The sequence below is a fragment of the Ptychodera flava genome, chromosome 8, assembly GCF_041260155.1.
Source record: "Ptychodera flava strain L36383 chromosome 8, AS_Pfla_20210202, whole genome shotgun sequence".
Classification (NCBI taxonomy): Eukaryota; Metazoa; Hemichordata; class Enteropneusta; family Ptychoderidae; genus Ptychodera; species Ptychodera flava.
In genome coordinates, this window is record NC_091935.1 from 18519555 (window position 1) to 18542608 (window position 23054).

At 36.1% G+C, this 23054-nt stretch overlaps 1 protein-coding gene across 1 annotated transcript in view; it reads right to left on the minus strand.

Moving 5' to 3' along the window:
- Nucleotides 1-1554: 1554 nt before the first annotated feature.
- Nucleotides 1555-23054, minus strand: part of LOC139138717 (receptor-type tyrosine-protein phosphatase mu-like) — a 40998-nt gene continuing 19498 nt past the window's right edge. The window contains exons 7-21 of the mRNA XM_070707225.1: nucleotides 19513-19787; nucleotides 17671-18000; nucleotides 17181-17251; nucleotides 16388-16628; nucleotides 10722-10951; nucleotides 9792-9861; nucleotides 9174-9280; nucleotides 7886-8081; nucleotides 6833-6962; nucleotides 5382-5634; nucleotides 4822-4867; nucleotides 4444-4558; nucleotides 4176-4282; nucleotides 3897-4042; nucleotides 1555-3575 (exon numbers count right to left, since the gene is read on the minus strand). Coding sequence (XP_070563326.1) covers nucleotides 3513-3575; nucleotides 3897-4042; nucleotides 4176-4282; nucleotides 4444-4558; nucleotides 4822-4867; nucleotides 5382-5634; nucleotides 6833-6962; nucleotides 7886-8081; nucleotides 9174-9280; nucleotides 9792-9861; nucleotides 10722-10951; nucleotides 16388-16628; nucleotides 17181-17189 — 1713 coding nt within the window. The 5' untranslated portion in view covers nucleotides 17190-17251; nucleotides 17671-18000; nucleotides 19513-19787 and the 3' untranslated portion in view covers nucleotides 1555-3512. The remainder of the gene's footprint in view (nucleotides 3576-3896; nucleotides 4043-4175; nucleotides 4283-4443; nucleotides 4559-4821; nucleotides 4868-5381; nucleotides 5635-6832; nucleotides 6963-7885; nucleotides 8082-9173; nucleotides 9281-9791; nucleotides 9862-10721; nucleotides 10952-16387; nucleotides 16629-17180; nucleotides 17252-17670; nucleotides 18001-19512; nucleotides 19788-23054) is intronic.

Below are 23054 nucleotides of genomic sequence, written 5' to 3' on the forward strand. Positions count from 1 at the left end.
TACAGTACTGAAAAAAGGGCAGATAGATACCTTACCTTGGCAAGTCACATGCCATGGCTTACAGGTGTAAACGTGCTGGTATACAGAATGACAAGCTATCACGTGACCGGGGACAAGGGCTAATAGTCATAAGATGCATCAGTAAGTTTTATCATCGGCTGACAATAAGAACTTCTGTGCCCGATTTGGCAAACTTTACCGAGCGATGCACGCGTGGTGTCTCGGTTAAGACAACATAAGATTTGAATCATAGTTTAAACCAAACGGTATCCAATAAGTTGTAGGGGTCGTACCCTTTTCCTTTTTGAACATGTCAGAGGTATTTTGGTCTCCAGACTGGTCGATATAAAGGGCAATTTATTGCCTTTGAAGAACAAAGACATTCTTTGTCCTGACGTTGATGGCAAATGACCAACAAATTACAGATTAAAATGAGTTCGGGCCAAGCCTTTGTAGAATTTAACAGATTGCATCGATTCTATCCATTGATATGTCTTGGTACGCAAAACAGCTTCACGGAAAAGAGAAAGAAACCAAAACCCCAGCAACACATGCATCAAATCAATGATCATATATGGCCGAAAGAGTAAAGCTCAATACCGCGAGTTGGCGTAGACAAGCTTTTTAAACTTCACAAGGTGTAGCCAGCCGAAATATGTTGAGGGCACTCGTCACAGTTTGTTGAATGGTTGCTAAGTAAACTTATTAACACTGTTAGTCGGGGGAAATTTTACTCTGTCTTTGTAAAAATAGTTTTGTATCTGTAGTGTATATCATGCAGAGACCTTGGTGGTTGATGTCCTCAACTTGTTCCAATAATCGGCAATGCTCTTGAAATTGCCTGCCTTACATTTTCATGGCCTCTGCTAGTCTCGCCAAGCTTGAAGTCACTGATGATTGTCGCAGTTTTAAAGATTTTTTTTTAAAGCATAACCTTCTGAACGACGAGTTGTAATTCAACCTCAGACACAAATAAACGACGAGTTGTAATTCTACCTCAGACACAAATAAAAATACTTCTCATATACGCTCCTCGCACTTTATAAATATTGCGCTGCACGTGACACGAGCAAAAACGAGATTTCATCGGCGACACTCTTTAAGTGGTAAGTCACTTACTGAATCTGGGTAAAATTCAGTTCCAGACAGAAATATCATGGTAGAAACGCTTCGGGATAGCAATTTGTGCTGTCGAACTTTTAAAATTTATACATTTTCACTTGCAGGGGCAACACTATAGTCATGGAGTGAATAAACTTAACATCAGCTTTATTGTGTTGAAATCGAAAATTTATTTTGGTTCCTTATACTTAAGACAGCAAGGGCGGCCATTTTGAATATCAGGTTTCGATGAAGACTGGGGTTATTTGTCTTTTTAGTACAAACCCTTATACTCTGACCTTTGATTTTATTTTTACTCTGATTTATCCTTTACTTCGAAAGGGAATGATTTAAAGTTTCCTCGCAGAAAGTTAGTGCAAGTTACATTCTTCCAATTTCGAGACGAGAACCACCATTACAGAATGAAGCCAATCAAAACAGTAACTATGTTTTGCTTATCATAATGCGCATTTTAATGGATAATAATGATAACAAACATTTAAAAACTCATATTGTCGTAAGCCTGAAAATATAGCAGATAAAACGAACTCAGCAATGTTTCTGAAAATTACTTTCTCTCTAACTTTGACATTTAATCTTAACTAAAAATAAGAAAACGGAAAAAGAGAATTTACAGAACGCAACTCAACAAATAAAATCTTAATGAAGCCTTAATTATTACCGAACGTTAAAAATATATTGTAAAATGATACTTAATGTCGCAATGAGTTAATATTAAAATGTACAATACTATTGAATGTCGTAATATAAAGTAACACTAAATATCACAATATTTAATATCTTTGTATTCAACGAATTTATATCGAGTAGTAAAAGATTTATTTAAAATGGAGCATGAGAAAAACATAGAATAACACGGTCTGTCATGTCCATTTTAAGCGGACTGTAAAGAATATATTGTTCATAACTACAAAACCACTAAATAAAATGGAGTATAAGAAAAACATAGAATAACGTGGTCTGTCATATCCATTTTAAGCTGACTATAAAGTTTATGTTGCTCATAACTACAAAACCACTAAATAAAATGGAGTATGAGAAAAACATAGAATAACACGGTCTGTCATGTCCATTTTAAGCGGACTGTAAAGAATATATTGTTCATAACTAGAAAACCACGAAATATCTGAATGCCGCAATGTAAAGTTAATATAAAAATGTACAATACCACTGAATATCGTAATGTAAAATGACACTAAATATCACAATTTTTAATATCTGTGTATTCAACGGAATTATCTTGAGTATATAAACTTTATTTGCAATGGAGTATGATGGGAAATACATAGAATAGCATGGTCTGTCATGTAAATTTTAAGAAGATTATAAAGTTTATATTGTTCATAACTACAAAACCGCCAAATAACAGAGTACATGAAAGCGAATTTCATCAACAAGGACGAAAATGGTCTATGAAATACTACCTGTATACACTTGATGTCATATCCAAGATATCTTAGCCAAAGAAGTCTATAAGGCATTGTCTGAGACTAAGGTCAATAAATTACTCTTTAAGATCATATGATGGAAATATGACAAGTACTCGATTAATTACAGGCAAGCGCAAAACAATGTATATACTTTCCTAATGAAATGAAAATTGATCAAAAGGCCTACTCGGATAATAGCTGCATTTCATCAATATTTCGATAGTTACGAGGTGTTATTTTCGACTTTGTATTACCTTCGAGTAAAAACACAGTATTTCACGGCGACCTATCACATCCGCTCGTACGGTCGTCAGACACTTCGTAGGTTCCATGGACCATCAATTACCATTATTACACTAAAATTCCATATTATGCAAGCCTTATCAGTTAGCTGGATACACATTGGATCACAATCAACAAATAGTTAAAAAAGTTAAAGGTAAAAACAAAACATGAAAACCAGAAAATGTTGAAAAATATAATTATGAAACTTAGAAAAAGAAACCTACGACCTTGATCATTAGACGTTATACTTGATGGTGCAGGTAAATGTAGAAGATATATTTACAACAGGACAATGACAATGTCACAATTGTAGGAGATAAATTCTGTATATTTATAGAATAAGATATATTTTGTTTATTTAAAAAAAACCTGTATATATCAGACTGAGTGGCACATCAATACTGGTTGGTGTCACATCAACGCATGTTTTACTATTTCAATGGAATCAATCGCCATGTAAAGACGTTTCCGTAAGATCAAAACATATTTGGCTGTTAACTAAACACGCTTTTGAATTTCATTTTAGCAGGTTGGTCTTTTGTGCTGACCTTTTCGTTCGGACATTATCGTTATGTGCAAGTTCAAATGCAATAAACTACTTGCATTAAAACGAAACTAGAAGTTTTATGGTAAAATTGCGAAGGCGAAGAGAAGTTCTCGGTGACAGAAACCACCTCAGTATTTGATGTCAGTGTTCCTTGTAGAAGTACTCAGTGAAGTATACTCTGACTCACTTTGCTGTAATGAAATAAAGAATAGTTTCTTTTTGGACACTTAGCCTTCACCATCTGTTTTGATCAATAAAATTTCACTAAGCAACTTACCATAGCAAAGAAGTGTATCGAACAACGCAATTACTCAATCATAACATTAATAAAAATATGTGCACAATACCAACTAATGAAGCGTTGTGCCCATACGATGTATATACCTTTACAAAATATACGTATATAAAATTGTTCTTCACTTTGATGACACATAGTAAGATGGCATGATTTCCTACCAGCGTTTAGGCTGATATGTACATATAAATACATAGCACAGACTCAAAAGACTTACCGGCTCCTTAACGAGACCAGTGTACAGTCTCTCTTCATTATCTTTTTGCTTTTTCTGATATTTAGACTGTGGAGTTGACACATTAACATAAGCATACTGATGGCTCTCTTCAGGAATCCCCTGCTGTGGCTTATCCTGTTTTCCTTCTGTAACAAAACGCATTGTCATTTATGTGAACGTATTTCAATTGTATATAAACTTTCAAGGTACGTTGAATGCTCCAAGAAAGAAATGGATTAAGAAAGGGAGAGAGAGAAATATATTGCTGATTTTACATACTCAATTCTTGCTGGGAAATATCCTTGTCATCCTGTATCTGTGGTTTTGTGCTCATATTGCCGAGTCTAACTTCTTCATGCTCGTCCCTTCCTTTCTGTGGGGTTTGCCTGTTGAATTAAGCATTTCACAAATTACTACAACGTCTACTCTTATTTACTCAGTTTACAAGCTTCATATTAGATATTATGTGAACCTCCATAAAATAAGGGACTTGATAATTGAAAGTATATTAAAAATACACCTTAAGGCAATAATTTGTGATACTCACCGTCTGATAGTTAATACTAGGGCAAGTACCAGGCATAGTATCAATACTAAGGCAATGACGCTTACAATGATAATAGCGGTAGATGAACTGTGGCGCGTGTTTTCCTTAACACCAGCTGAAAACCGACAGAAAAGCAATCGTGTTTAAGATTTTCAGTTTTGTTATAGTTTGAAAAGGGCCAGAAAAGTTTTTTTACAGACTGTTTTTGACAAGCAAAATGTTACTATATAATATGTAATATGAACATAATTGTAATATTTTAAGAAAAAGTAATTGTTTCATATATATATTACATACTATGTGACTTTCAAAAGTTTTGACACTGAAGGCCATACAGGGAAGACTCTCAATAATTAAGAATAACTGAAAGATTCTTACCTGTAAATCGTATTGAAGGACTTTCATCTAAATAATATACCGGTTCCTACAAGTGAAACGTAGACAGAAATAAGCAGTGTCCTAAACCATCTCAAACGAGACCTAGTTAATTATACGTCCAAATGTAAGGGATTACTATTCCTCTGACAAGACAAAAGTAGCCCGATTTGGTTTGAAGAAATTGCAGCACTCACACAAACAGTAAATACGATATTTAGTTCTGTAAGGGCTGTCTTGATCTCGAACGTATTTGAGAAAAGCCTTAGAATCCAATTAACCGTAAAGCATAAAAACTGATGAAACACGTATTGACTTTTGTTACTCCCATGCCAACAATTCGGAGTAATCATTTGAAAAAGATCGATGGTATCAATCATTGAAAAATTGAAACTTAACAGAGCACATTATCTGTGACACCTTGATAAATCTTATCTATATATATCTATATATTGCAACTATTTCAAAAAGCCCATTCCGTCAATTTTAATACATGATGAATTTGTAGAAAATTCTGCTTTCAAATTGCCCAGTCTAATTTCGTATACAAAATACGTGTTTACGCTATTTATTTCACTTTTCAGGCCGTAGTAGACACCATATTGCCTTCCAATCGTCAATGGAACATTGGTGTAACCTCCATGAATACCACCATCACCGATGATAAACTTTTGTGGGAGACCATCGAGAGGAAGCAATGCTGTGATGTAGTAAGGAGGCCCTGTTTCATTGTACTCTCCAAGTCTTGAAGTATCAATGTATCGTTCTCTTCTCCTCTTTGAGGTCTGATCATATTCAAGCAATATGACGTAATATCTGGAAGTGAGGTAGATGTGCTTAAAATGAGGTTTGTCTCAGTAATATTCTTAAAGGTTTATTAAAGTTCATTATAATGATCAGTGTTTGATTACATTCATAGTAAAGAAAAGTCTGCAACTGACTCAAACTTTCTATTTATACGGGCGATGATGATACCATCGAAAAGAATCAATGGTTGTTTAAGTAACACTGCATAAGACATTTAAAATGCATATTAAGCTGCATTGATTCAATTAATTATAAACAGATTGACAACTATAAAGTCAGTAACTTCGAAGTTTAAGCATAAGCATGACGAAACTTTATCACGGCAAAGGCCTCAACAGTTCGAGAAAGTTATGTGTAAACGTGTGTCATCTTGTAAAATGCATATCATACCAGGGCATATTGCCGAGACAGCGGTACATCTACTTTACTGACTATAGCATTCTGTGGTTCGATCGCAAATGCAGCAAAACAAAAATATATTGTATATTATGAGGTTATTACGAAGATACCGCAAAGGATGCACGAGGACATTGGCGCAGCGTATCGCCCGACGCGAAGCGGAGGGCGATGCGCGGCGCCAATGTCCGAGTGCATCCTTTGCGGTATTTTCGTAATAACCTTATTATTATACATCTTACATTCCTGATCGGGGCATCAAAATGTCGGAGTAGTGACCGTTTTCGTGCAATGTCAACAATTTTTTTTCCGATTTTATCGCGCCAGTGTGGAACGCTACCTCGGACGCGCTTCTGCAAGTTTTGGAGTGTGTGCACTACACACATACGTACGTACATAGCGCGCGCGATACTTGTTCTGGCACTCGTCCAAGGGGTCCCTTGAAACCGTTCTACAGTGAACGCGCAGATATACAGCCGCAGGGAATGGGGCGCCTTGAAACCGTGCCGTACGGAACGGGCGCAGCGCACGCTAAATTCTATTGTTCTCGATGGTAGATGTTTAGAGGTTATAAATATCGTTATTGAATGGCAAGACCATCAACATATTGGGAATTTAAAGTGTCGACAAAAGAGCAGTTTCTAAAGAAGAATAAGTTATATCATTAAATAAAGTTTGAAAGAAGGAACGTGTGACGGATTATTCCAATAGAGTCTGTATCATAAAAACGCACGCGCAGGCAATGCACATTTTAAATGGTAAGACTCTAACGCTATATCGTCAGGTCATCGAATATAATAATATGATTTACATCAATGAGGTTTCTGGTGAAATGCCGAAATCCTCTGATAAAGGAGGCAGTGACACTTGTGTGATTGTTCCATATTGATTAACATCATTCTTGATGTCTTCTGTCATGACAAGCGTTGTTGAAATATCAACTGAAATAAATAATATAAAACAATGTCATTCGGATTAAATTTCACTGTGCAAACAGATTTAAAGGGCCATTAGCTGTGAATTTTGACGATGTTTTCTTAATTTTTACGTGTTGCGTCATGTCAATAGCAAGTTCTTTTTTTTCTACTACCTAATCTAAGTACGTTAAAGTTCCTAGTTTTTAGCTCGCAACAAAGGGTCTATACATGTATAATGAACTGTTATGGTTTGCTTTGATTTATTTACTGGAACAGAATGTAAACAACAAAGCAATTTACACATGTAGGTTTAGGTATCTGAACACGCTTTGAAGACTAGAGCAGGAAAGTATACTTGACATTGAAATGAGAGAGAAATCATCAAAAATTACAGCTGCAACCTCTAGAGATATCTGTATATGTTGTGTTACAAATTTTCGCAAACGTTTATTTGTACTTATAAAGATACCTAGAACAGGTAAATACAGAGATAACTCCCAGTTTCTGAAAGTACTCTATTGACCAGTTTACATATCACAATTTTTAAACAATGCTTGAGACAGAGAGAGAGAGAGAGAGAGAGAGAGAGAGAGAGAGAGAGAGAGAGAGAGAGAGAGGAGAGAGAGAGAGGAGAGAGAGAGGAGAGGGGGGGGAAGGGAATGGAATTCAAAAGATATATTTCTCTACATTTACATTTTGTCCATTTCGAAATATATATACATGCGTATTATATAGTTTGTTTGTTTTTTAATCCCCTTGGTGTCATCAGTTAAACATTGTTTCTCTTTATATTTCTCATTACATGCTATCATGCTCAGCTATATCTATTAAACCAGCCTTCAATCAACTCATCAAAGATCATTAGAATTTTTAATGGCAATAATACAACGAGGTCTTAACGTTTTAGGGCTTGTCTAGTATATTGCATAGAAATTTGTAGTGTTTACCTGTAAAGGAAGTGCCAGTTGATAAAGTTGTGGCTTCCCCAAAACCTTTAACAGTGCTTGCATTAACCTTGACTTCATAAATGGTACCAGGACTCAAGTCTTCAATTGTGAATGTACTAATGCTACCTCTCACTAAGAATGATTTGAACTGCTGCTGCATCCCCTTGAAGACGGATTCAACAGACGCGTACGATATCTAAGGCAATCCAAAATTAATACATCACATTAAATCTATATAGAAAACATTAGAAGAAACATCTTTCAATATTGTTGATGATCCATTCATTGTTTTGCCTTCAAAAGATGGAGACATACGACTCAATAACGTGGTGTATGTTATTCTGTCATGAAATATTATGCTTGACAATCCCCATTTAAATAATCCAAAAACCGCTGCTTGACATTCTCTCAAAACGTAGAGCAATTAACTAAGGTTGTTTCATAAAATACACTCTCTGAATTTCATATTCAAATAATTTCTTGTTTTCTTTTTCGCTTTTTGGATCAAAAAATAGGCATTTGATATAATGTTTAAATGGTGGATAGTCTGCTTTACGTTTTACACTGTTACAATAATATAAAGAATACTTCTAATCAATGATCCCTTTCTTGGTATGTTATGTATTCTGTTTCGACTTCAAACCTTGCCAATTAATAATCAGCAATTCACTATGTAAGCCACGAAGTTTTCTATGAAGCATAAGCGGCCTATTTGAATGATTTTGGCTTCACAATCCGCGTGACTGAGTAGGAATAGGAAGGAGGCAAATTCAAAACAACATTTCCTAGGATAAATGTACTGACAAGGTAAAAGTCTCGCGATTCAATAACTGGCAGCGCTAGGCTCAGAAATACGGCCAGGTTGTTGTTGGTTTCAGCTTCTTCCAGTGGAAAACGTAACTTCAACTTATCTAATATACAGAGGATATCCGTTAAACAGAAAGCAAGATTAGACCTTCAAAGGTAAAAAATTGCTAAAGATTCTTTTTTTGCGTAACTAAGATTGTTGAAGAGTAAGATTTCACACGGAGCAGAACAAACTCTGGTTGCATAAAACGTGGATGGAAAAGATGGCGAGAAGTAGTTTGGTAACTAATGAGCAATGTGTATCTGATGCACCCCGGACATATAAAACAGCCACATTGCTAGTTTCATACAATGATGTATTTCGAAGTTTATAAACACCAAACTAGGACTATGAAGATCTGCAACACTTATTCTTAATTAACACTTAAACGTCGATAATAGCTTAATCAAAAGCCAATACCTGGGTATTTACATCACTTACCCCATAATATTCAATGTCTCCACTAAATGGGAAAGGTTCTGTCCATATCAGTTCAATCTCGGTGTCTTTTATATCAAGAACTTTCACATTCGTTGGCGTAGCTGGTACTGGAATCCAATAAGGTGTGTATAAAATCATCATTTATATTAATAGAATCACTGTGACTATTATTTCGCATAAAAACGAGTTGGAAACGAAAATCATTAAAATCAACGATGTGTGTGATTTGGTCAGTGCAAAGTTTCATTGTACTAAAAACCAAGTTACAGAGACTACATGGTTAGCTCATTTACATTAAACTTTTCGGAGAAAACAAACTAATAATTGATATAACTTCCTTTTCTCTGTTCCGTTAGCAGTCATGAAAGCTTGTCTTGTCGACCAGTCTTTCCGGCTATTTTAAGATTAAAATAATAATAAATAAAGTACAACTGACGACAACACACTGTCTTTGTGTGTGTTTTTTGTAAAGGAGTTGTTTCATGGAAAAAATCACATTATCCCAAAGAGTTCACGAGTCAATACTTATGTTTCAATAAATTGCAGGGATCAAAATACTGAATTTTATGGTCTACGATAATTTGTATGACTTGATTAATAAAACGACGATATACATACTTGCTTCTGTAGTCTCTGCGCTAATCACTTCACTTAATGCTCCCTGTCCTTGTGAAGTATATGCCGCTACCTGCAATAGCGAAATTAAACACAAAAAAGGAAATATGTAAATGTATCCTTCTGAACAGGCTGAAAAAACGCCAGTGTATAACATATGTTCGTTTAATCATCTATAAACGAACAAGGACTAAATGCATGGCCGAACCGACAAAGGATAACATTATGTTCCATAATTAAATCAATGTCTTTAAAACGTAAGAAAAAAGCTTCGGTTTTTGTAATAGTCAATTTGTTGAGACCTGCTTGACGAAAGATTACAGGAAGAAATACATTCTCCCCGTTAAATGCACAGGGGGGGGGACATGACAGTCAAGCCATCCTTCCACCTGAAACTGGTTAACACATACATTATCCTCATTAAAGGTCAAATTGTGGGAACAAACATATATGAGCTTGTTCAGAAACGTGAAGGTGGAAAATGACGGTGATTATTCGTTTCAAATTCGATATATTTGTTTTTTTTACTCTCTGTCACATAATTGTAGAGTGGCTGTATGTTGTAGTTTACGATACCAGCATTAGGAAGTTAATCGTTGATCTTTATATGAAAAGTGTTTCGAACTACCTTTGTAAAATTGCACATTATGTTCTCCTTTGGTGATTGTAATATATGTGCAAGTCAGTTCTTGAGTGGTTCTACTTCTCGCAGATGTTACTAAGTTCCTGATAGGTTTTTCTTTGCTGATTCTTCCAAGCGTTCATTTTGGGGCTGGCTTGCCTTTCTCACGAATTTGACAATAAGGAGGGCTCGTGACCTTTAATTTGTCCAAAGAATATCTGCATCTTCCTTCCGAGGAAGGATAATTTGTGTATTTGCGTCACACAATCCGTGATGAGTATCAATCTTAAATCAAAAAATGCACGACATACCTGCACACTGTACGATACTTTGTGACTAAGGTTTGTTATTAGGTAAGTGTTGAAATCCTGCAAGTTTTCCTTCCACTCTTTTTCTTCTGTTGTTGTTGCTTTCTTGCCTGTTTCCCAGTACATGATAGTAAATTTTCTTATAATACCATTTGTTGGATAAGGCATTGACCACTGAACTTCTATAGCGTAGACTGCAGGTTTCAGTGCCACATTTCGTGGTGTCGACGGGACTGTTACGACAAATGTAGCAAATTGGATCGATCTGTACTTCTAAATCAACGACTCGAATATAATTGGAGATTTCATAAGGACACTGAAAATGTGTGAAATGGAATCCTAATTCCATTAACCAAAAACCGAATTAAGATATAACAGTGCATTTCCCAGAAATGGCAAGAGCGCCCTCAAGTGTCAGCCATTCAAAGAAAGCAAAAGGGCCTGAGCATGCGCTTATCTTCCTTCTCCTAAATTGGTGCAGACAATTTCAATCATTTCTGCACGTTTATGTGCAAAAAGGACACCTTTTCACAACTGATTAACGAATAACTCAAAAGCTTTATTTCAGTATTTGAAATATACACAACAAGTGTCAATTCTTTGTTACAAACAGCATATGTAATCACAATTAATAATGTGCCAACAGTTTCAACTCAGTAGAATGAACAAACATGCAACTTTAACTGTTTAACAAATCTCCTGAACAGTGGTCTCGCCACAACATGAATAAAACACAATAACTTCAACCCTTATTTGATCCGAAGGGACAGGATAGCAAATGATAGGACAAAGGACTGTGATCTGAGGATTGTTGCGATGAAGCAAATTTTGCTTTACTCGACTTAGTCAACGATGAATATTTGAAAGTAATGTCACTTCCATTATCACACATACTTTTTATGTTTAGAGTTTGGACCTCAGACTGGCGTCCGGCACTAGCCAGAGTCAATAACATACAAAGTTTCAGAGACAAGTCTTTTGGTTTCATTTCTTTGTTATCACCCATACCTTTGATATAGTTCAAAACCTGATCTACATCCCAGGTATCTGTGTATCTCGGTTGTGGTGGTCTTTCATTAAACACTGCCCTCAATAACATCATGACCTTGGGGTGTTTACCTACCCTATGTCCATCAATAGGAGGATGGAAGGCAGAAAGCGTGGATCTGTATGTGTTAATTGATCTATTGATACCCCGTATCAAACAGGTGAGTAATAAAATCTAGGATATTTGCCAAAGATGCCGAAAATGGATCAATTTGTCTCCTATCACACCAACAACTCCACTTTCGCCAGGAGGAGTTGTAAGATGCTGATGTTCCCTTTCTCCAGGCATTTGACATAAGCCTGGCAGTTTCATCTGAAATTCCTTCTGTAATGAGGGAATGCCTGAAACCTGCCATGCCGCTAATTTCAGTCCGTCTCCCATTGTTAACAACGGGAGTGGTTGTTGTGCTGGTGATAGCAGAAGTGTCTGGTATGTTGGAAGGAGGATCGGAAACTCCACGGACATTTTCATTATCACTGGAAACCATGGCTGTGCTTGCCATATTGGTGTCACTATGACAATGGTTGTTTCCTCCTTCCTCACTTTGGCCAGACATCTCCCTATCAATGCAAATGGAGGGAATGCATACCCGTTCATACCCACCCAGGACGTCTGCATTGCATCGAATGCTATTGCTTCTGAGTCTGGTTTCCAAGAAATGTACCTGTCTATCTGATAGTTCAGTCTCGAAGCGAATAGGTCTACATTCGATGGTCCCCATATTTTCTGAATTTGTTTGAATATCATTGGGTCCAGACGCCAGCTGCTGGAGTCTTCCACATTCCTGGATTCCCAATGTGCCAGGACGTTCTGCACTCCGGGTATGTACTCTGCTATTATTGTAATTGTGTTTGTCAGCGATAATTCCACATTTCTTTTGCTAGTGTCACCAGTACTGTGGATTTCGTCCCTCCCATTTTGTTGATGTAAGCTACTGCTGTCCGATTGTCTATTTTCAGAAGCACCGTCAAATTTTGTTTGCCCTTTGTAAAGGTTTTCAGAGCAAGGAAGGCAGCTAGAAGTTCCAGTGCATTGATATGCATCATGGCTTCCTCTGCTGTCCACGCTCCTCCTGTCTGAATTCCTGGAGTGTGCCCCCCACCCTTTTTTCGACGCATCTGAGGTTATCATGAGATCCGGGCAAGGGCAAACAATTGCCTTGCCATTGAAGTCTCTCAGGTGGTGGCACCACCACTGCAGTTCTGTCTTGCACTCTGGAGATATAGTTACTAGGGTTTCGTATGACTTGTTGTGAATCAGTGATCGTGTTCTGGTCATTTGGAGATATCTGCACTGCAATGGTGCTGGTATTATTGCTGCAACTGATGCAGTCATTCTGCCAATTAACTGTGCTAGTTCTCTCACAGATACCAGAGTTTGTGAGCTAGGTTTGCACACTGATTGATAATTTGTAAAATCTTGGACTCCGGGAGAAACATTCTCATTGTCACCGAGTTGATAAGGAAACCCAGAAACTCTATTTCCTGTGTTGGACTAGGTAGGATTTCTCCCAGTTTATGCCAAACCCAAGGTGTTGAAGTAGGAACAGTAGGGTGTCACTGTCCCGTATTAATTGATCTTTGGATTGATTCATCAGGAGAATATCGTCCAGGTAAATGATCAACCTGATACCCATATGCCTCAATATACCTACCGGTACAACTGGTTTCATTAATTTGGTGAAGATTCGTGGTACTGATGCTAGCCCAATGGTAGGCATCGAAATTGATACAAATTCTTTCCCCTTCGAAATTTGAGGTATTTCTGAGAATACTGACTCACTGGTATGCTAAAATATGCATCTTTCAGGTCTATTTTGCACAACCAGTCTCCTTCCCTCAAGTGTGTTTGTATGGTATGAACTGGTTCAGCAGTTTCAGGTTGATCACTGGGCGATAACTCCCATCTTTCTTTGGTACTATGAATATCTGACTTTGAAAATCTCCTTCCTGAGAGAAAGTTGTCTTCAATGGCCCCCTTTTTCAACATCTTTTCCACTTCTTCGTTGATCAGAAGGGACTCTCTTTGTGGGAATTTTGGCTGTTGTGGAGGTTTTGCCTGAAATGGGATGGAGAAAAACTCTATATGGTATCCTTTTACCATTGATAGGATGTTTGGATCGTTTGTCAGTTTTTGCCAATTTTGAACATATGCCTGTAACCGACCTGCCGGTGGCATGGTTTGACTTATGTTTGCCTCTGACAAATGTAATTGTCTTACTGTTGGATGAACATTGTCGTGATAATTGGGTTGTATTATGCTTTTTATGCCCTCTTGACTGTTTGTATGGGCAACTGCGAGGCATTCAGACAACTTTCTTTTGAAGGTGATTGTTTTACAAGTGGTTGTGACCCACCTGTTGTTGTGTTGGTTCTTATAGTTGTGTGATTTCTTGTAACTGGACTGGCCCCCAGAGGACCATTTACCCTTTGGGGCCCACCTCGAAAGGGTTGGTTTCCATATGTGGTGCCCTTACACGGCTTCTTTTGGTGAATACTACATGTTTTCGTTTGGATTGATTGGTCTCCAATTCATCTGCAAGTTCTCTTGCTCTTTTCTTTGATTTTGCTAGTTTGGTGATGACTTTTTCAAATTTTTCACCAAACAAACCACTGCAAGGTTTCTGTAGCAAGTCACCATACTTTTTCATGATGTCCTTGGCTCGTTTAATATCCTTGGTGAGCTTGACAAGCATTGATGTTTGCCTGTGATAGTTGATTGCAACGTTGGTTTGTCCAACGAGCATCACTGTACTTTTATCAATTAAATTTACAGTGTCTTCCAAATCCAGTGATTCATTTGCCTTGCCACTTTTAATGGAATGCATAGTATTCCACAATAGGGATAGAGGACCCATACATGTAGTGTTTAACAGCTTTTGTTGGATTTTACACATTGAGTTATCGATACCTTTTTCAATACTGTAACCTTTCGCTTGGAAGAAGTTATCAATATAACCATCAACTTTGGGTACCTCGAGTGACACAGACTCAGGAATTGGATGGAAATCCATAACAGTTTCTTTCAGGGATTTGTCTTTCACATATTTCCTGAAATTCTTATCAACATACGTGTGTAAGTTTGGCGGGTAACTGCCATGTACTCGTGTCCTTCTCCAGATCGAACATGGCGTAAGATTCAGTTTTGGCGGGCTCACGCTCGCTAAACCGCCGTTGCCTTGCAGCATGGCTATCTGTGACGTCATCAGAGCTGTCTGAGCTGGATGTAGAGCTACTCTCAGAGTCATGACTACTAGAGTCTGTACTTGACGCTTCACTATCCGAATCCTCGGATTTATTGTTAGACTCACCGGTCTTATCATGTTTATGCTTGTTTCCTGTAACCTTTCTGTGAGGTTTTTCAGAAGACGGCTTGTTACGTACTGTTTTCGGGTCGACAGTCGATACCTCTATGATCGCATCCGATCCGATCCCTCTACCCGTTTGAGGCCAGGCTTGAGAGCTTTTGTTAAACGTGCTAGAGTTTTCTCTCAACTGATTTGCACCAGAAACATTCGTGTCCGCCATAATTTTTCGGAAAATACCGTTAAATTCGCGGAGCCCAATTTGCGCACAGCCGCATGGGCTGCAGCCATTTAGGAGAAGGAAGATAAGCGCATGCTCAGGCCCTTTTGCTTTCTTTGAATGGCTGACACTTGAGGGCGCTCTTGCCATTTCTGGGGAAATGCACTGTTATATCTTAAGGAGGTTTTTGGGATATGGAATTGGAATTATTAGACTAAGTAAAACATTGCGTTCGATGCCTACAGTGTAAGCAGTACGTCAAAATCTTCGCCATGTCAATCAATAGTTTGTGACTTAGACCTTGACATGATTAATGCTGGAGAATCAAAATGTGTGGCTCATGCACTGACTTAGGAAAATATCCTGTATCGCATACAACCTGTGTATTGGACATTGTTTGCTCAGCTATATATTAGAATAATGCAGTTTGCTTCTGCTTCTGAATTCTATCTGCATGTGCCATCGGTTTCCCGTTGTATCTGATGTTCAAGATGGGTGCGATGACATAGGTACTTGTTTGGTGGCATAACGCGCAAACACCAAGGATAATGCACAGACAAATTTGTCCATAGCACTAATTTTAGCATCTTCTTACCCTTGATCTTTTATGTATGTTAAATTGTCCGTTAGAGGACTCTCCTTTACGAAAAGGCTAGCGATGACCACGTAGATTTAACATCATAATCATAACTAATAATTATGCAACTATTAAACGTCAATATTAACATGTGACATGCGCATTCTCTCGCAATTCGCTAGAAAATATATAAGGCCGGCTGTCAATGATTCGATAAAATTATGTTGGAGAGTGTTATCACGAGTTATTTCCTCAGAGAGATAGCTTATTGAAAAAGTGTTTAATCACATGACCACGAGCGGGGTATCATCTGTATCTGTAAAATGATAGCACGAGCTGTGCTCTACAAATGCTTCAAGAGGGACGTGTATTACATGTTTGTACGTATAGAAGACGCTCTCCTGATTTGTGTGTTAAATCGTATGATTGTTTGGATTGACATTTTGATGATATAAAACAAGTTACAATGTGAAAGATTAGCTTTAAAATATATTCAATTTTCTATATTCCTAATACTCACGATCCTCAGCTGTTCTTGCCTTGTAGATAGAACTCCATGGACTTTGTTCGTCTCTATTATTGAATGACGCCATCAGTTCATACTCAGTATACGCCAACAATCCAGTAAGCTTAAATGTACTGGCATTGCCGTCATCAGCAGATTCTTCCAGATATTCATCTCCAGCGTTCGCTTGTCTATACTTGAAATGGAAATTCCTAATATACCCATCATCACATTTAACCTTGGATGAGTCGGGGACCTGTCTCGGCGTAGATGTAATCATACGTAGAGATATTGTGTTACAATGTTTGGGATCTTAACTTTGTTTATTGCAAAATACTTATCATTGTTATGAGTAACATTTAATTGACGTAAAACATTGTGAACCAACTTCTCTAGCTGAGTATGCTGTAAAAATAAAGTGGATTAATTAAAGGAGATTCTTCAAAGTCTCAATCTTCCGATAGATGTCTCACCGACACAAAATTGCTCCACTTACTATCTTCAAAAAATACAAAGTATGTCAAACATTTGGGTGTAAATGTAGTATTATTAAGGAGAGGTCGACGGAAAAATTCTGTTCAAAATGATTTTTGATTAATTAGAGATAAGGCAAGTATGAATTCCTCATGGTTTTGGTGACATTCAGTCGCTTTCATATTGGTGTTTTTATCGCTACTATGTGATTCAAAGAAAACAAAATGTTTGGTTATTTTTAAGTGACAAAAAGGATCAATATGAAAATAACTGTGACATAATTTTACTTTATGGTTTCAATAAACTTCAAATTTGACCTGTCTGTTAAACTCACCTTCAGCATGATAAGAAGTTCATTGGGATTACAGGATGTTGCTCCCGCAATTGTTGGGCCCTCTAAAGGCACTGAAATTGTTAGTGCAATGCACCATTTAGCAATATCGAATAAGTGAAAAATTAAAATTAAAGTACGATACCCATAATTCCCGTAAAAGATTCCGATTAAAAAAAGGCGAGCATTAAAATAGCATTTCATAATCTTGACGCTTGATACAGGAGTATAGGAAACCACTCTCATTAGAAAGAATGATGGATGTATCACTCACGATTAATTTCGACGCAAGTTTGTGACGATATAGTGACAAATACATAGTGACAAATATATAGCTGAGGAAAATTTTCTCATCTACTTTCAAAACACATGAATGCCTAGATAGTGTCGTATTTAAAACTGAGAAGGGCTAAAGTTTTAACAGTAAATAAACATTGCTTGAAGTTTCCTCTGATTGTTAGCTTTGTGTATTACGCAGGAAACATATTCTTACCATCACACAATGTAATCGCTGTTGTAACGGTTGTCTTGCTACCTTCTCCCCTTGGTCCTGGTCTTTTGACAGTCACTGTGAAATCATAACTAGTAGACCAGTGTAAGTCGATGATGTTTGTAGTATAACTTGTCTGATCTGGATCAACCACTGGGAAATTCTGATGTTCAGTCCAATCAGTATCTGTCGTCTTCTTGTAGTAAACTTTGTAAGCCTCAGCAGGTCCTTCTCCAAGGTCGTCACCTTCCAACCATTTCTCCCAGGAGACAGTCACTTGAGCTGCCTGTAGTGTAATTTGCGGGATATTGCTTGGCGAAAAACTAGGTAGGACTGATATATTCGCAAAGTGAAAAGAAATGAAATATTATTATTCAAGATGCACTGAAATTGCGATTGTGAAGAGTCGGCGAGGAGGCTGGTTAAGAGAATTGGGGAGGGGAGTGCAACACTTTAATTCATCACCCTTTCCCATGATTCCAAATTAACACGATTGGAACTAAATTGGGATAATTGGATTGGCAAAATTTCTCAAGAATTATAGAAATTTGTCTAATATTACACCATATTTGCTTACCATCTTTAAAATTTTATTCAAAATTTACGAAGCTGTTGAAATGTTTTGAGTAAGAATCAGTGCTTGATAGTATCTAATGCAATATTGTTCAAACCTTATGAACAATATTCACATTTGAATGAAAATATGTGAGTTTGTCTGTAGTTTCTTCATTACTGAAACACTAGCAATAATCTCAGTTTGTCACTTTTCCTTGACCAAAATGACGCTTTTTGATTGATTTACAGTTAAGTCAGTCAGGGTCATTTAAAATGTGTCCTGACTCAATTTAATGTTTATGAAGCCTTAAATTCACGAAAAAGTCAGGGTATTTCAAAAGTTCCCTGACTCAAAAGTCGTCAATTAGAGATATTTCAAGCATTTTGTCTCATTTCTTTAGTAAATTTACACACAAATGGACTGTTTTCATGAAAATGAATCCGATGAAAGAGGTATGAAATAATCGTTGTGTTTTCGTAGTTTTGTTCGATGAGAACAATATTTCAAATTTTACACTATTCTATCAGTTTGTAAAATTTCGGCTGTATAAATTTCGATTTCTTTAAATTTTTCTAATAATTACTCTTATCCAATTTTCCCAAATTAGTTCCAATCGTGTTAATTGTTTACCGATAGTAACATTCTGTACTACACTGCGTTTCTGTTTCTTTTCCCCTGACGTTCGCCAGCAGAAGTAGCTTCCTGTGATTAATTCAGCCTGTTTACACTCCCAATTCTCGATTGATGAGTAAAATGTGTTAAAATTCAATGAGTAAGATGATGGCGTAGACAGCTAAAATATGCACGCATGTAAATAAAAATAAGTAAATGAATAAAAAAATAAAAAATAAATAAATAAATTGTAAATGTCATAAGATTCAGAATATTCAAAACATGCTACATTTTTGACCGAAAATATTATCAAAACAAACTTTAAGGTAGGCCCATGTGAACAATTTCGCCTGCATCACAGCAACATAATCGATGCGAAAAAACGATTTTTATCTCCTTCTTACATTCATTACGAAAGCTAATTTTGTCTTTGAAGGATCATGTAATGTTACTTCACAAATAAGCAAAGCTACATGTACAGAAGAACATCCCTGGACCATGCAAGTCGCTTATTAACTTGTATACGCACATTTTGTTCATCGAAAGACGGCTGAGTGGCAAATACTACCGAAGTGCGATGTTGTACTGTTTTTACATTTATTGTTTGTTTGTTTGTATGTATTGTTTCTTTCAATTACAAACTAAGTTAGTTCATAATATTGTTGTGTGCTGCTTACCATATACATTAACGCTGTCAGAACTTGTGACCGGGTACCAACTATACAAGTATATGACCGCCCATTATCAACAATTAAACTACCAAAGTTGGTAATGGAAAGGTACCTCCCAGTGTAAGAATGACTTGTACGCATAACAGGGGATCCAGACTGATCAACTAGTGTCACATCATCAGGGGATGCGACTGGGTTCCCGATAATCGTACAGATGATAGATGTTTGTTCACCAGGATTGACTTTGATGTTATACAGTGATGGAATAGTAGGACTTCCATCTGTCAAGATAAACTTTCATCGAGTAACGCACATTCTCTCTACGGTAAGATTTACAATATATCAATCTAGAATATCTTCAGGTCAACGAAAAAATAGGCTCACCCTACGAACAATAATGCATTAATGAACTCATCGGTTATTGAGGGGAAGTTTAAGCTCATCACAAATTGTTTCGTTTATTTTGATATCAAAGACCTTTGACTTCGATTTAGTCCAGTCAATCTACGAGATTTTGGCACCTAACCCACCACAAATTGCAACAGAATTTTTTTCTTCAGAATGCATTTTAGAGAGGTACCTAGAACAACATATTAAAAGTTTACTCGAATCCACCTTGGGGAAATATGCCTAATTTGCATAAATCAAATATGGCAGCCAGCCATCCGACATAATAACATAATTGGCCATATATCACATGTTAAACAAGCTATTTCAGTGATATCAAAGTCTGACATTTGTCATTTGGCTCGGGAATTATTTTGGAGATATAACGTTTCATATAGGCACATCATTAATTTCCGGAATTCCAATATGGCGGCCATTTTTCCTATAAAAGACATTTCGGTCATATACCATGTATTAAACAAGCTATTTCAGTGATTTTAAGTTAAAAGTATATTTCTTTGGCATTGACGAACAATTTTCGAGATGCAAGGATTTGCATAGGTACTAGGTTAATTTGCATAAATCCAATATGGTGGCCAATATACCTTCAAAAGGCATTTTCTGTCATATACCACATATTAACCCTTTGAGCGCCGAAGTCTATTTTTGTCAACTTTATGAAATGTACCACAGTCAGTTTTTCTGATTTTGCCAAAAGTCTGATAAAAAACTGTAGCTGATGAAAAATGATATCCATTTGGTCCAAAATATGAAAAAACCGTACAGAAAAGTTCACAGAAATTGGTAAAATATTGCTTTAAAATTTTGGTGTAAAAAATTACAGCAGTCAAAGGCTTAAACAAGCTATTTCCGTGATTTCAAAGTTAAAAGTATATTTCTTTTGCATGGACAAATGATTTTTGAGTTGCAATGATATGCGTTAGCATTTTTTAATTGCATAAATTCAATAGGGCGGCCAATATATGTACAAAAGACATTTTCTGTCATATATCATGTATTGAACAATCTATTTCAGCCATTTTGAAGTTTAAATATATTTCTTGAGCATGAAGAAACACCTTTTGCGGTTCAATGTTTTTAAAAGACACTTTGATAATTTTCATAAATTAAATATGACTGCCAAATCAATGTCCAAATAGCTTCTAATATAAATAAGGTTCTGGTAGAGTTTTTAGCACTAGGAATATCAAGTAGAAACTGTTAAGAGGGCACTGCACCCAACACAGCGTATTTTACTCAAAATAATTTTTTGCAAATATTCATTCAATTTTGATTAATTTGTTAACCCAAGATTAAAAATTGGTTAAGTACACCTTGTAGCTTGGCAAGCAGTCTTAGTTCATGATGTAGAAGTGTTAATGTATACAAATGTATGCAAATCACCCGATTTCCTGCTTGTATCCTAATTTCAAGATTTCCAAAGAATTTGAACTCCAGTCTAGCTGGATAAAATTTTCTGCAATTTTCACATTATGTTTTTTAAATGCTATACAACAGCTAATTTGTTTTGAATGAAAGGCATTTTTTTTTGCTAATCATGATTTAAGCAATTTTTCGAGTGTCAGTCTTTCAGCCCATGCCATTTTAGAATGAGGATACATAATGAAAAATAAAATTGTCATTTTATGTCTACATATACTCTTGTTTCAAGTGAAATATTACATTTCACAAAATAGTTTCTACGGGTTTCCTTGTCATCTTAGATGAGAAATATTCCTTTGAAAAAACTTGGCAACGTGCAACTCCAACTTAAGTCCTTGAACATTTATTTTTAAAAAATATTGAAAATATACTATAAATTTACTTATAATAACGATCAATTTCAGAATAAAAGTTTATTTTAATAGGTGTCTGTGATACCTGAATTTGTTAAGATACTTCATAAATATATTGTATTTTGAAAGAATGATAAAACAAATTTGGTGGACTTACATATATGACTTCCGAACGGATTAAATTACGTATATGTTGATGTAAGAAGTCATGCCATTTTGATTATTTTGTGACTTTTCTATATATGACAACCGTTAATGATTGTTAGTTGTCTAATAATAATCTCTTTCTGAATATAACATCGGATTCATTTTAATGTTTTAAAACAGTCGTGTACAAAATCTTTAGTTTTTAATTGGGACTGAACCCCCTCATTTAATATTGACGAGTGCATCTTTTGTAAATTCCCATTGATGATAGGCAAGAAGTCATCAATATAAAAGCAACAATACAATAAACACAACTAAGATAATAAAAACGCAGAAACAAGAAAAATAATGTGACCAAAAAAACAAATGCCGCAATACAGACAAATTATAACTTCGCGCTGTTGCAAACAATGTCAGACCCTTAAAAACTTGATCGACAAACAAACTCACAAAAATTCGAAACTGCATGCTTAGCAAAAGCTAAAAATTAATTCAAACAACTCATCAGCAACTGTTACACGATACAAACATGTACATCTGGAAAAATGACACTTGGAAAAGTGACTCAAGATGTACTTGTTTGTATTGTGTAATAGTTGGCTTATGTGTTTGGATTAATTGTAAGCGTATGCTAAAGCATGCAGTATTCAGTTTTTGTTAGTTTGTGTGTTCATAAAGTTCTTATGAATCTGACATTGTTTTACAATAGTGCTAAGTCTTAATTTGTGTGTATTATGGCATTTTTTATTTTGGTCATATCATTTTTTCGTTTTTTTAACTTTGTTGTGTTTATTGTATTTTTGCTGTTATGTGTGATGACTTATTGCCTATTATCTAGGGGGATGTACCAAAGAAGACCCATCCATAAGAAGGGGGTTCAGTCTAAATTAAAAACTAAAGATTTTGAACACGTCTTTTTTAACAATAAACATTACAGATTACATGTTTTGACACTGTACAGTGTTAAACACCATACAAATTACAAAAATGCCGTACACAGATGAACACAATGTTATATTCAAAAAGAGAATATATAATTCAGAAGACTAATAACAATCGTTAACAGTCGTCATATACAGAAAATCAAAATTTTAAAAATAAATGTCCAAGGACCTAACAGTTTCATCATGATAGATTCCTAGTTCTAAAAACTATAATAAACCCTCATTGATATTAGAAGCTATTAAACAATGGGGCATTAATATGGCAGCCATCTTT